The 12,770-nt window shown below is 44.9% G+C and overlaps 2 protein-coding genes across 6 annotated transcripts; one reads left to right on the top strand and one right to left on the bottom strand.

Moving 5' to 3' along the window:
• Window positions 1-3,725: 3,725 nt before the first annotated feature.
• LOC112244684 (latexin) lies at window positions 3,726-12,008 on the bottom strand. 4 transcript variants are annotated; one of them, XM_024412419.2, is made up of 8 exons: window positions 11,984-12,008; window positions 10,230-10,397; window positions 5,850-6,014; window positions 5,257-5,319; window positions 4,845-5,019; window positions 4,630-4,766; window positions 4,301-4,363; window positions 3,726-4,203 (listed from the first exon to the last, which is right to left on the bottom strand). In XM_024412419.2, exons 2-8 carry the CDS (start codon window positions 10,380-10,382, stop codon window positions 4,084-4,086), a joined length of 876 nt encoding a protein of 291 aa, XP_024268187.1. In that variant the 5' UTR covers window positions 10,383-10,397; window positions 11,984-12,008; the 3' UTR covers window positions 3,726-4,083. The 4 variants fall into 4 exon arrangements, with proteins under 4 accessions (XP_024268187.1, XP_024268186.1, XP_024268185.1 ...); XM_024412418.2 differs by lacking the exon at window positions 11,984-12,008 and adding an exon at window positions 11,125-11,426; XM_024412417.2 differs by lacking the exon at window positions 11,984-12,008 and adding an exon at window positions 10,990-11,010.
• On the top strand, window positions 6,001-8,836 carry LOC121839077 (elongation factor G, mitochondrial-like). 2 transcript variants are annotated; one of them, XM_042295846.1, is made up of 4 exons: window positions 6,001-6,443; window positions 6,549-6,753; window positions 7,090-7,215; window positions 8,798-8,836. In XM_042295846.1, the coding sequence occupies exons 1-4, from the start codon at window positions 6,295-6,297 to the stop codon at window positions 8,828-8,830; spliced, it is 513 nt and encodes a 170-aa protein (XP_042151780.1). In that variant the 5' UTR covers window positions 6,001-6,294; the 3' UTR covers window positions 8,831-8,836. The 2 variants fall into 2 exon arrangements, with proteins under 2 accessions (XP_042151780.1, XP_042151779.1); XM_042295845.1 differs by lacking the exon at window positions 8,798-8,836 and adding an exon at window positions 7,840-8,052.
• Window positions 12,009-12,770: the final 762 nt, after the last annotated feature.

The following is a 12,770-nucleotide window of genomic DNA, read 5'->3' as shown; positions in this document are numbered from 1 at the left end:
GGTCCGCAAACATACGTTAGAGGTGCATGCCGTCACTGTACAGGGTAGTGTACGAGATTTTAGACAACACTAATATTGATTCCAAATAATTAACAAAAGACAAAGAAACAAAATCAATGTACTTCTTTAGTCAGGTTAAAATGTCATCTCTGATCCACACAGGCTATGGGACCTGAGAAGGAAGAGCATTTTCAGACAGTATTCCTTGCAATGTACTGGAGACCCAATAGCTTTTCAGCAGCAGATACAATTATGGCCAGTTTCGTGGACTTCTTGTTCAGTTGGGCGGTACAATTAATCACATGTGCAATAAACGCCACAAAATCCACCTTCTTTACGATCTGCTTCCCTCAACTGTTTGAACGACACTCTGAATCTCCAAAGGCTGCAGGGTGTCCACTGCTATATCTTCAGCTCCACTCGCTCCTTCAACTATTTAACGTGCCTCCATGTAGGAGACCTGTTGTACAGCCCTGACCCTTGCCACTTTAAACTCCTTTACCCTAACCGGGCACTCTGGGGAATTGGGAATGGGATTTCCAGCACAATTGCAACACCGTACTGCCAAGTAGTGAACATTAAATTCTCTGGCAACAGCTCTGGTGGACATTCCTGCAGTCAGCATACTTTAGACATCTGTGGCATTGTGTTGTGGGACAAAAACAGGTGCACCTGAGTAATGAGTATGCTGTTTAATCAGCTTCTTGACATGCCACACCTGTCAGGTGCACGGATGATCATGGCAAGGGGGAAATGCTCACTAACAGGGATGTAAACACATTTGTGCCCACAATCTGTGAGAAATAAGCATTTTGCGTGTATGGAGAATTTCTGGGATCTTTTATTTCAGCTCAGGAAACATGGGACCAACACTTTACATGTTGCTTTTATATTTTTGTTCAGTGTACAGTACCAGTCAAGAGTTTGGAAACACCTAAGGGTTTTTATTTTTACTATTTTCTTCATTGTAGAATAATGAAGAAATCAAAACTATGAAATAACACAGATGGAATCATGTAGTAACCAAATAATTGGTAAACAAATCTAAATATATTTTATATTTCAGATTCTTCAAAGTAGCCACCCTTTGCCTTGACAGCTTTGCACAATCTTGTAATTCTCTCAACCAGCTTCATGAGGTGGAATGCATTTCAATTAACAGGTGTGCCTTGATAAAAGCTAATTTGTGGAATTTCTTTCCTTCTTATTTCAAATTTCTTATTACTTTCAAATTTCAAGAACTTTGAAAGTTTCTTCAAGTGCAGTCGCAAAAACCATCAAGCGCTATGATGAAACTAGCTCTCATGAGGACCGCCACAGGAAAAGAAGACCCAGAGTTACCTCTGCTGCAGAGGATAAGTTCATTAGTTACCAACCTCAGAAATTGCTGCCCAAATAAATGCTTCACAGAGTTCAAGTAACAGACATGTCAACATCAACTGTTCAGAGGAGACTGTGTGAATCAGGCCTTCATGGTCGAATTTCTGCAAAGAAACCACTACTAAAGGACACCAGTAAGAAGAGACTTGCTTAGACCGGTGGAAATCTGTCCCTTGGTCTGATGTGTCCAAATTCGAGATTTTTAGTTCCAACTGCTGTGTCTTTGTGAGATACAGAGTAGGTGAACGGATGATCTCCGCATGTGTGGTTCCCACCTTGAAGCATGGAGGAGGAGGTATGATGGTGTGGGGGTGCTTTGCTGGTGACACTGATTTATTTAGAATTTAAGGCACACTTAACCAGCATGGCTACCACAGCATTTTGCAGCGATACGCCATCCCATCTGGTTTGCGCTTAGTGGGACTATCATTTGTTTTTCAACAGGACAATGTCCCAACACACCTCCAGGCTTAAGGTGTGTGTGACTGTTCATTGTGTTTTGGGATATGGCAACAAATGTCATTTGATTTTACGCCTCAGTCATCTTTCCAGCTATGACCTGCGAACGCTGCCCCCCAGGACCCTGACCTCTCCCGTCTCTCCTCCCACAGGCAGCCATACGCAGGGCCACAGTGCAGCGCCGCTTCAGCCCCGTGCTGGTGGGAACTGCCCTGAAGAACAAAGGGGTTCAGCCTCTGAATGCAGTGCTGGATTATCTGCCCAACCCCACAGAGGTCAACAACTACACCCTCTTCAACCATGAGTATGACCTTTGTGCCTAGACAGTGAACACTATTCAATATGACACAGCAGTCTTTGAATGAATTGATATGCCAAAAATCAAGACAGTATGGGCTCAGGGACAAACTTTGAAAAATGCCAGTGGCAGATCCCACCACTGTTCTTGTGTTGTTTCCTCTGTGTCAGGGAGTCCAGTAATAGCACTAAGATCCTGATGGATCCCACCAGAGATGCCTCGCAGCCCTTTGTTGGCCTGGCCTTCAAACTGGAGGTGAGCACATCACAGCGCACAAACACTGTGTAGCTAGCAAACCATCTTCTCTTCAAGTAATCTGGCACATTTACTGTATAGGGATTGTAGGCGGATCTCCCCCCCCCCGTTCTAGGCAGGTCGGTTTGGTCAGCTGACATACGTGCGCACCAGGGCTGTCTGAAGAAGACAGAGTACATCGTCAACACACGCACAGGCAAGAAGGTCCACGTGCAGAGGGCTAGTGCGTCTCCATGCCGACCAGATGGAGGTGAGAACCAGGAAGTGAATGTAAACCAGAAGTAAATGGAGTAAACTGACAGTTTCAGTACTATGAAGCACAATGACCCTGATTCCCCAACCTGATGTACCCTAGTGATAACATTTCATGATTAAACTACTTTATCTATACATTTGTTTAACTGAAACAATCTTGATTTTGTGTCATAAATTGTGTACCCCCCCCCTCTCCGGTTGGTCAGGATGTGGATGTGTAGTATGCAGGGGACATCTGTGTCCTATTTGGGATCGACTGTGCCAGCGGAGACACCTTCACCTCCCGGACCAGCGCCAACCTCTCCATGGTACATCCCTATGGCCATTGTCCAAACAACCAGTCAGCACTCACTAACATGTATTTAAACATGCAATCTGTTGTGCACTGCCTGTGTGTGCATAATGTTATGACTCTGAGCTTCATTCAACACGTTTCTCCCACAGGAGTCCATCCACATACCAGAGGCTGTCATCTCCATGTCTATGAAGCCGTCCAACAAGGCCCTCTCACATTCGATGTAGTATGAGGAGTCTAAATGACCACACTAAGGCTCGATACTATTTCAGTAGAGTATATGAGCTTGTATGAATGGATCAGAATGACACGGAAAAGTTCTAAAGGCATCAACCGCTGCACCAGAGAAGACCCCACGTTCAGGGTCCACGTTGACACAGAAAGCAAGCTCTCCCATCTCTGGTATGGGAGAGCTGCACCTGGAGATCTACTCACAGGTACTAGTCCAGTGCTCCACTCTCCGGCGATCTGAAGATCCTTCTGGCCCCAGCATTTGCATTTTGGCTTCATCTTATTTGTATTTTTTCTTAAGTTGTCCTGAAGGATAATAGAATGCATTACAAGTTCCAAACATCTCGAACCTTCAATAGCATTTCGGTGCGGTAAATCAAGCTGACCTTATTTTCTCTCGCTGTCTTTCTGTAGAGGGAGTATAACTGCCCCTGTGCGATGGGAAAGCCCAAGGTAGCCTTCAGGGAGAGTGTGACCAGTGTGGAACCGTAAGTACCACTCGTAACACACGGCAAACAAATGTCCAAATGAACCACTCTCAGAAGCATTACATTGTGTACAGCAACAGCTTTATTGACGAAGTGAAGCGGGCCAATGGAGTATATGAACAAAAAGTTGAAACACATTGTTATAGCTTACCAAGAGTCTTACAAGCTGACCAGTAAAAGCAGTGCATTCGGCATATCGCTGCAGTAAGGCCATTGACGTGTGCCCCCTCACCTCCTCTGAAGCAGTAGTGGTGGTGAAGGTAAACATAATTACTGGAGCCAAGACAAGTGTGAAGTGTAAAGCTCAGCTTTTCAAAGCAGGTAGAAAGTGGCTTTTACCCTTCGAGTCCTAAGAAAGAGATGTGCTGTACTCTTCCCTGCAGTACTTGAGTAAGGCTCTGGAGTGTTTTCCCCCGTGTATCTCAGTTGGTGGTGTTTGGAGGAGCCTCGCAGTGGTGGCACTTTGGCTGCAGCTCAGTCTGCAGGACTTGAACTCCCTGTTCTGGGGACCAGGTGACTAGCAGCTTCCAGTGGATGATCTCCTGCGCGTAACCACACACATACAACGAATGCACCTTTTGTATTAACAAACATGACGTCTGAGTTCTGTTAAGACCGATGGCAGAACGTTTTAGTTACCTGGGAAATCATTTCGTGCAGCAGGACATGGTAGTTGAACCTCAGCTGGTCCTTCTCAGTCTCCTGTTGAGGGACAGACAGAACCAGGGAACCAAGTGTGTGAGAAGGACGGTTGGAAAGGAATGGGTGGGGAGTTAAGTGTCCATTTGGAATTTGGGCAGATATCTCCATGGTTACACTGAGGTTCTTCTCAAGACTACATCAGACGCATGCCTGATCATACCATGCCCGGATAGGTGTTTAACGTCTCAGCTAACCATATATGATCTAGCAATCTGATGCCCGACTGCACAGTAACGTACGGTCGAACCGACCTCTTGGCTGCTCACCAGCTGTGTGAAGTTGGCCACCTGGGCCATGTTGTAAAGCGTGCTCTCATTGGACTCCCTCAGCATGATGAAACTGGAGGCCACGCCCCCCAGGTGCCAGAAGGGCTTCATGCTGGGCTCCACGTGACCGTAGCTGTCTGTGAAAGAAACCACAAACGTCAGTCAGAAGAGAGATGGGGGGTCAGTTGTGTGTTTGTTTGCGGCTCTATATCTACCTGGTATATTGTTTCCTGACGCTAGGTTATTGCTGGTTCGGTGTTGCTGGTAGAAGGCCTCTTCCTGAGCCGTGGTGTTGCTTTGATGCAGTCCCTCACAGGAGGCCTGGACCTGGGGAGCACTCTGCCCCTCTCCCCCTGGAAAGAAGAGCTCCGCAGAGCATTGCCCCGAAACCTTTTATAGGGAGAGGAAAGGGTGAGGTAATTGAGGAGAAAGTGAGAATATGAAAGGAGTGTTGGGGAAAGGAATGATGTTGCGGCACGTTAGGGGGAAGATACGGGAGAGGGGGTTATCTAACACAGGTGTTTATCGCCATGGCAGTGTAGACAAGGTTACTTATCAAACCGTGTATTTATTCACACGGCTGTTCTGTGCAATAGTGTGTCACTGAGAATGTGAATCGGATCTTACGTTACTGATCATCTCCTGCATGGTAAGCGCCAGTTGATACTTCCTCCCCATCTCTGCCACTTCCTGACAGCCGAGGAGAGAGAGAGAGAGAGAGAGAGAGAGCAGAAATTAACCACTTAAGACAAAATGTAAGCAAACAGAACTATGTTCCATAAAGCTGTCGCCCCCTCAAGTGGGGCGGCAGGTAGCCTAGTGGTTAGAGCGTTGGACTAATACCCGAAAGGTTGGAAGATCGAACCGACAAGGTAAAAATCTGTCATCCTGCCCCTGAACAAGGCAGTTAACCCACTGTTCCTAGACCAGTTAACCCACTGTTCCTAGGCCAGTTAACCCACTGTTCCTAGGCCAGTTAACCCACTGTTCCTAGGCCAGTTAACCCACTGTTCCTAGGCCGTCATTGAAAATAAGAACATGTTCTTAACTGACTTGCCTAGTTACAAAATGTAAAATAAAAATCACCCTATGTATGCGGTATTGAGAATTTACTTTTTATGCGCACAGACCTCCCTTATCCATCTCCTTCCTTGCAATATTAACTGCCCCTTGCCCAACACACTCCCCAAGGTATGCTGATCCTCCACCTCCACTCCTACCTCCGCGCTGCCGCTGTGTACTGTGCTGAGAAAGATCCACCTGTAGGGTGAGCCGTAGCGGGTGTTCAGGTAGTGTTGGACCACCGTGGCTGCCCGGCGGGCAGGGTAGTGACTCGGGTTCAGCACGCCAGTCGTCATCACTTCCTCCACCACCTCGCTTTCCCCCTAATCCGCACCGGAGAGAAGGGGAATGAGAGCAAAGAGGGTGGGTGAGGACAGGTAGGGAGAGTCAGTCTGCCACAATGGGACTTTGACCTCTGTGTGTGCTGGTGCAGAGAGTCGAGTCCTGCCCTAGTTCTAGATAAGGAGAAAGAGGGAGGATACAGAGAACTATAGTGAGTAAGGGGAGGGTAGAAGTGTCAGAGAGGAAGAAAGTGTGGCTGAAAAGGCTGTAACTCCCTGCCCGTTGAGGCTGTTACGGTTAGACAGCTGGAGAAACAGCCACATGCAGGGGGAGAACTTCCTGCTTCCTCCCAAGCCAATAATTCAGTTAGTACCGCCCTTTAAAAGAGACAGGCCACACATTTCCCTTCTCCTCACTAACAGAAAAGCATGGCAAATGACCATACAGCTACTTTGTTTGTCTATGTTAATGTGAGTTGATCATTTTGGCAACTATGGCAGTTCTTTACTTACCAATGCTTTAATGAAAATCCTCTAAATTGGTTACTGATTTTGGCTATGTGCTTGTCTCTGCAGGTTTGACTTCACCCATAAGAAGCAGTCTGGTGGTTCTGGGCAGTACGGTAAAGTGATAGTTTTCTTGGTCCAGAGGTTCAAGAACTCCTACACAAAAGTAGAGTTTGAAGACCAGACTGTTGGAACCAACATCCCCAAACAGTTTGTGCCGGCTGTTGAGAAGGTGTGCATGCCTGGCTGTAGTCTGAATCACATAGGCCCTTCAGTAAGTGTAATTAGGATTGTAAAAATCCTGTATCTTATTCAGATAGAAATTCTAGTAGACCTCTAATCTCATACCCCAAGAGTGGGCAAACCTTTTGACTTGAGGGCCACATCGGGATTGAACAATTCAAGAGGGCCACATTTTTTTATTTTGACCGATTTATTGTCAAAAATCTATTTGTGGGCTACAGAAAGGGAATTCATTTGAATATATAGGTCCATTATAATTTCTAGTTTCTTTACTCAAACCTCCCGTGGTCCCGATAGAAAGGGCCTGCGGGTCGTAGTTTGCCCACCACTGTCACTCTTTCTCCATCACATCTCTTCTCTCCTGCAGGGATTCAGAGAGGCCTGTGAGAAAGGCCCTCTGACTGGTCACAAGATCTCAGGTGTCAAGTTCCTATTGGAAGACTGGACTCGAATGAGATCTCCATCCGTGCAGGGGAGGGCGCTCTTAAACAAGGTGGGTGTCAACTAACCAGAATACACCCCCATTGTTCTCGCATATTTTTCCCTCTATACCTTTTCCGTGCTTCTCAGCTTTTTGACAAACCTACTGAATGTCTCCTCTCTCCTTCCATCCATGTCCCCCTCTTGGTAGCCATGGAGAAGGCCAACGTTGCCGTGCTAGAGCCAATCATGTCAGTAGAAATTGTGGCGCCCGATTCCTTCCAATAGGGTAGTCTAGTGGTTAGAGCTTTGGACTAGTAACCGAAAGGTTGCAAGTTCAAATCCCCGAGCTGACAAGGTACAAAATCTGTTGTTCTGCCCCTGAACAGGCAGTTAACCCACTGTTCCTAGGCCGTCATTGAAAATAAGAATTTGTTCTTAACTGACTTGCCTAGTAAAATAAAAAGGTAATTTTTTTTTTTAAATAAATAAAAAGGGACAGTCATCGCCGGGGTTAACCATCGCCATGGGGTTATCAGTGGGTAGGATGGGGCGGAGGGCTACTTTACGCTGATGTGAGTGCAGCTCTGTCCTACTCATACTTCCTATGCCCTTTTCTTTCTGCTAAGACAGGATAGGTTAAACGTCTGCCCAGTCACTGTGTATTTGATTGTCAATCGCCATTTCCTCTCCCCAGATTCCACTGAATTACATGTTTGGTTACGCCACAGAGCTCCAGTCCTGTAAGGCGCTGGCTCCTCTAGTCGGATGTCAAGACGTCAATTAGTCATAAAAATGGCCAAGATATCAAGCCATGCACTTTCAGTCATATTGAATTGAGTTTGTATTTGCTCATTTTTTCTGTTAATTTATTTGGACTAAAGTTATTGCTCAGTCTATGATCCTTTCTGGAGAACTGATGTGGGGGGGTGTTGTGTCCAGGGGAAAGGAGAGTACACCATGGTGTATAGCAGATACCAGCCATGTCTGCCTGGCACTCAGGAGGAGCTCATCAACAGGACAGCTGCCTGCCAAGAAGGGGTAGTGGAAGAACTGAGGATGGACAACACACACAATCAATGAATTGTAAACACATTACAGAGGGTTTGAATGGAGCTGAAGGTTGGGACTAATAACAATATAACTAATGTAAAACATACGGTGTGCATAAAACATATATAGGTTAAGAACTTTTGTGAAAGAGCACAGTTTGAAAGAAATGGCAAATAAATATCTAACCGGATGGACATCAGAAATAGATGGGAGAGGTTGAGGGTAGAGGAAGGACAGGAGTAAAAACAAACTAAATAGAACTATTGTAAAATAGACTGTCCATAAAATTTATATAGTATGTATAAGCTGGAAGTAGAAGCCTAAGAGTTGTTGTTTACTCCAATTAGGATAGGGGTGGTAGGGTTAGAAAGTAATGAAGGAAAAAAATGTTTAAGATATGTATGTATTTGTATGTACTGTACCAGTCATGTAGTAACCAAAAAAGGTGTTCATTTTATATTTGGTGCTTTGCTGGTGACACTGTCCGTGATTTATTTCAAATTCAAGGCACATTTAACCAGCATGGCTACCACAGCATTCTGCAGCGATACACCATCCCATCTGGTTTGCGCTTAGTGGGACTATCATTTGTTTTTCAACAGGAAAATGGCCCAACACACCTCCAGGCAGTGTAAGGGCTATTTGACCAAGAAGGAGAGTGATGGAGTGCTGCATCAGATGACCTGGCCTCCACAATCACCCGACCTCAACCCAATTGAGATGGTTTGGGATGAGTTGGACCACAGAGTAAACGAAAAGCAGCCTTCAAGTGCTCAGCATATGGGGGAACTCCTTCAAGACTGGTGGAGAAGCATTCCAGGTGAAGCTGGTTGAGAGAATGCTTAGTGTGTGCAAAGCTGTCAAGGCAAAGGGTGGCTACATTAAAGAATCTGATAAACAAATACATTTATTTGTTTAACACTTTTTTTGGTTACTACATGATTCCATGTGTTATTTCATAGTTTTGTCTTTGTCAATGTAGAAAATAGTAAAAATAAAGAAAAACCATTGAATGAGTAGGTGTGTCCATACTTTTGACTGGTATGTATGCATGTATGTATAAAGAAAATGGGGAATTGGAAATGATGCAGACAATTACATTGATGAAAGCTACAGTCTATCTACCCCCTTAAAAAATAACATTACAGTACTGCAATGGAATGCTTGACAGATGCACACAAACCGACACAGTGCTCAATCAACTGTAAACATACTCTGCCTCGCCAAGGGCTCCTGAGTGGCGCAAGGCATCACTACAGACCCTGGTTCAATTCCAGGCTGTATCACAACCCGGCCACGATTGGGAGTCCAATAGGGCAGCGCACAATTGGCCCAGCGGCATCCGGTTTAGGGTTTGGCCATCATCGTAAATAAGAATTTGTTCTTAACTTGCCTAGTTAAATAAACGTGATATTAAAATAAGGTGGGTTTATTGTATCGTATGTGCATTCAAAATGCTACAAATGATCAGAGATGACCAAGTGAATTCCCTTGATTCACCCCCTTGTTTCCCCCCCACACTGTCCTAAAGTATTTATTATGACTATTTCCATTCAGCCTTTGCTCTCCAGCAAACAGCCTTGTCCCACAGCCTAGCAGTTTTTATGAAGACTTGAGGCAAGTTCAAAGTTTGGACTTCAACTTGGGCATGTATATTAACTGGTTTTGTACTATGTACAGCATATGTTGTAATGATGATTAAGTAAGATTGACCTAATACTACCATTTAACCAGGGTGTCATTGTTCCTTCATTTACTTAGCAGATGGTTATGTGGTTGATGTGTTCATTTTAGGTTGCCTGAATTTGATCTAATCCGGATTCGACTGGAAAGCACAACTCGGGTTGTGAAATACTATCCAATGTGCATCACAGCAAGAAGCTGGACAAAGTTAAGTCAAACCAGTATTTTCAAGCAAAACAAACTGGAGACTCATTCTCCATGTTATATAGGCCTATATAGCCAGTCTCCCGAGTCTATGCTGATGTGCTTCCTCTCGGAATAGAGGATTCTAGGGGTTTGTAGCTCACTCACCTCTGTAGTGGTCTGTATGTCCTCTCCCAGAGGAACACTGTTTGGGTGTTGATCGAACCCAACTGTTGGTCCTGACCCAGTTCTGACCATCACGGTCGGGTTCCCGTGGACCACGGTCAGAACAACCAGAAGGATAAGCAGCGTCCAGCCCATACTCCACACTAAGATCTGAGAACAGAAAACGAATGCCAAAGAGGATTGCGTAGTCCTAAGGAAGGCAAGCTGAGTGTAAATAGGCATCCAATTCAGGGTTACGTAAGAGAGGGTGGGAGTGAGAGGAAACTGACACTGTCCAGCTCTGCTGCCTGTTCTGTTTTCTTGGCATTTATCTAAACAAACTGCTCTTCTGGTCTCATCTAGGCCTACCCATGTAACACGGAGTAGAGCAGTCCCCCAGAAAAGTGATTTATTTAAAAGGGAGTGCAGTCAAACGTGATATTTCACACTATTAAGTCTCAATAACAATATGAAATTGTGAAAATGATTAATGCCCTTTTAATGCGAAAGAATGTTCGCACGCATAGAAAAAGTGTGATTTATCAAACAATTGTACGAGCGTCATAAGCACGCCAGGAGGAGATAACCATTGATAAATACAAATTCTTCTCAGCCTCAGTGCTCATGCACGACCTTGGCTGTTTGTATTTCATATATACACACACACACACACAAAACGCCATACCATAGCATACAAAGCCGCAAACAAAAAAAGCTACGAAAAAAGACAAAGAGATGCTAGTGTCAGAGATTGAGTACAAACCACCATGTTTTATTTGGCTCGCTCTGTTGTGGCTTGACCAGTAAAGTTCATATATCTACATAGAGAGGACCATTAGGACAACTTAAGTTGCTTTAGCAATGGCAAATTTACTTAAAATGATTAGGCAACACTCACCAATAAGCCACCTGTTCTGCAGAATGAACGAGTTGCGCGTTCCACTAGCCTTTTCTGTTCACATAATTGATTTCGTTTTGGGATGGTGATATTATGGCAATATGGATGCCTTGTATTGCCCCATTCGTATTTGGGAACCCCGCTTGACTTCAACCTGTTGTGCGATGGTGTATGCGTCACTGTTTTGCTGATGACTGTATCTATAACATTGGCTCATCCAGGGCTGTGAGATGCCGATTAGCAAACTCGCTTTGAAAAACACCCGAGGGTGGGTAGCATTTGGATATGCACCAGAATGGCATGTGTTTGGCTTTTTAAGTCTAAACAAAAATCCAATAACATTGGTGTTAAGATGTGTGTGAATAGCTCACGTCAGAGAGTTAGATAAACTGCAAACGTAATCATTTAGTCAGGGGTTACAGGTCATGAGATACTAATCAGTCACTCATAATGCACCTGTTTATCCTAGATAGGTGCCCCACTGGCGCCATCTCTGGGTTGACATTATGCCCATTATCTAAACATCTTCCTTTTCATATAGAATTCTCGAGCACCTCATACCATTTTAATACCACATTGAAAATACCTATTTACATCAACACCCTTTTCCTTTCTCCCCCCCCCCCCACCACCACCTACTCAATACCCTAATCAACAAATTGGATGCAGTCTATCACAGTGCCATCCGTTTTGTCACCAAAGCCACATATACTACCCACCACTGCGACCTGTACGCTCTCGTTGGCTGGCCCTCGCTTCATACTCGTCGCCAAACCCACTGGCTCCAGGTCACCTATAAGACCCTGCTAGGTAAAGTCCCCCCTTATCTCAGCTCGCTGGTCACCATAGCAGCACCCACCTGTAGCACGCGCTCCAGCAGGTATATCTCTCTGGTCACCCCCAAAACCAATTCTTCCTTTGGCCGACCTCTCCTTCCAGTTCTCTGCTGCCAATGACTGGAACGAACTACAAAAATCTCTGAAACTGGAAACACTTATCTCCCTCACTAGCATTAAGCACCAGCTGTCAGAGCAGCTCACAGATTACTGCACCTGTACATAGCCAATCTGTAATTTAGCCCAAACAACTACCTCTTTCCCTACTGTATTTATATATTTATTTTGCTCCTTTGCACCCCATTATTTCTATCTCTACTTTGCACATTCTTCCACTGCAAATCTACCATTCCAGTGTTTTACTTGCTATATTGTATTTACTTCGCCACCATAGCTTTTTTTTGCCTTTACCTCCCTTATCTCACCTCACTTGCTCACATTGTATATAGACTTATTTTTCTACTGTATTATTGACTTTATGTTTGTTTTACTCCAAGTGTAACTCTGTGTTGTTGTATGTGTCGACCTGCTTTGCTTTATCTTGGCCAGGTCGCAATTGTAAATGTTCTCAACTTGCCTACCTGGTTAAATAAAGGTGAAATAAAAAATATAAAAAAATCTCTTAAGGGTCTTATGTTAGCCCTTGTCCTGGTGTGGCGCACTGGTACGTTGGGCACCTCTTGGATCCTCGGGGCCTCTCCTTCCTCTTCCACATCCTCCTGAAATTGTGGAGGCACGGTCAGCAGAGATAACTGACCTGGTGGGGTCTTCCCCGTCTCCTCGTGTGTCCTGCCCACACCATCCAGAGGA

Source organism: Oncorhynchus tshawytscha, linkage group LG13 (assembly GCF_018296145.1).
Source record: "Oncorhynchus tshawytscha isolate Ot180627B linkage group LG13, Otsh_v2.0, whole genome shotgun sequence".
Lineage (NCBI taxonomy): Eukaryota > Metazoa > Chordata > Actinopteri > Salmoniformes > Salmonidae > Oncorhynchus > Oncorhynchus tshawytscha.
Note: the sequence above shows the minus strand (reverse complement) of the source record. Positions and strands in the feature narration are given on the sequence as shown.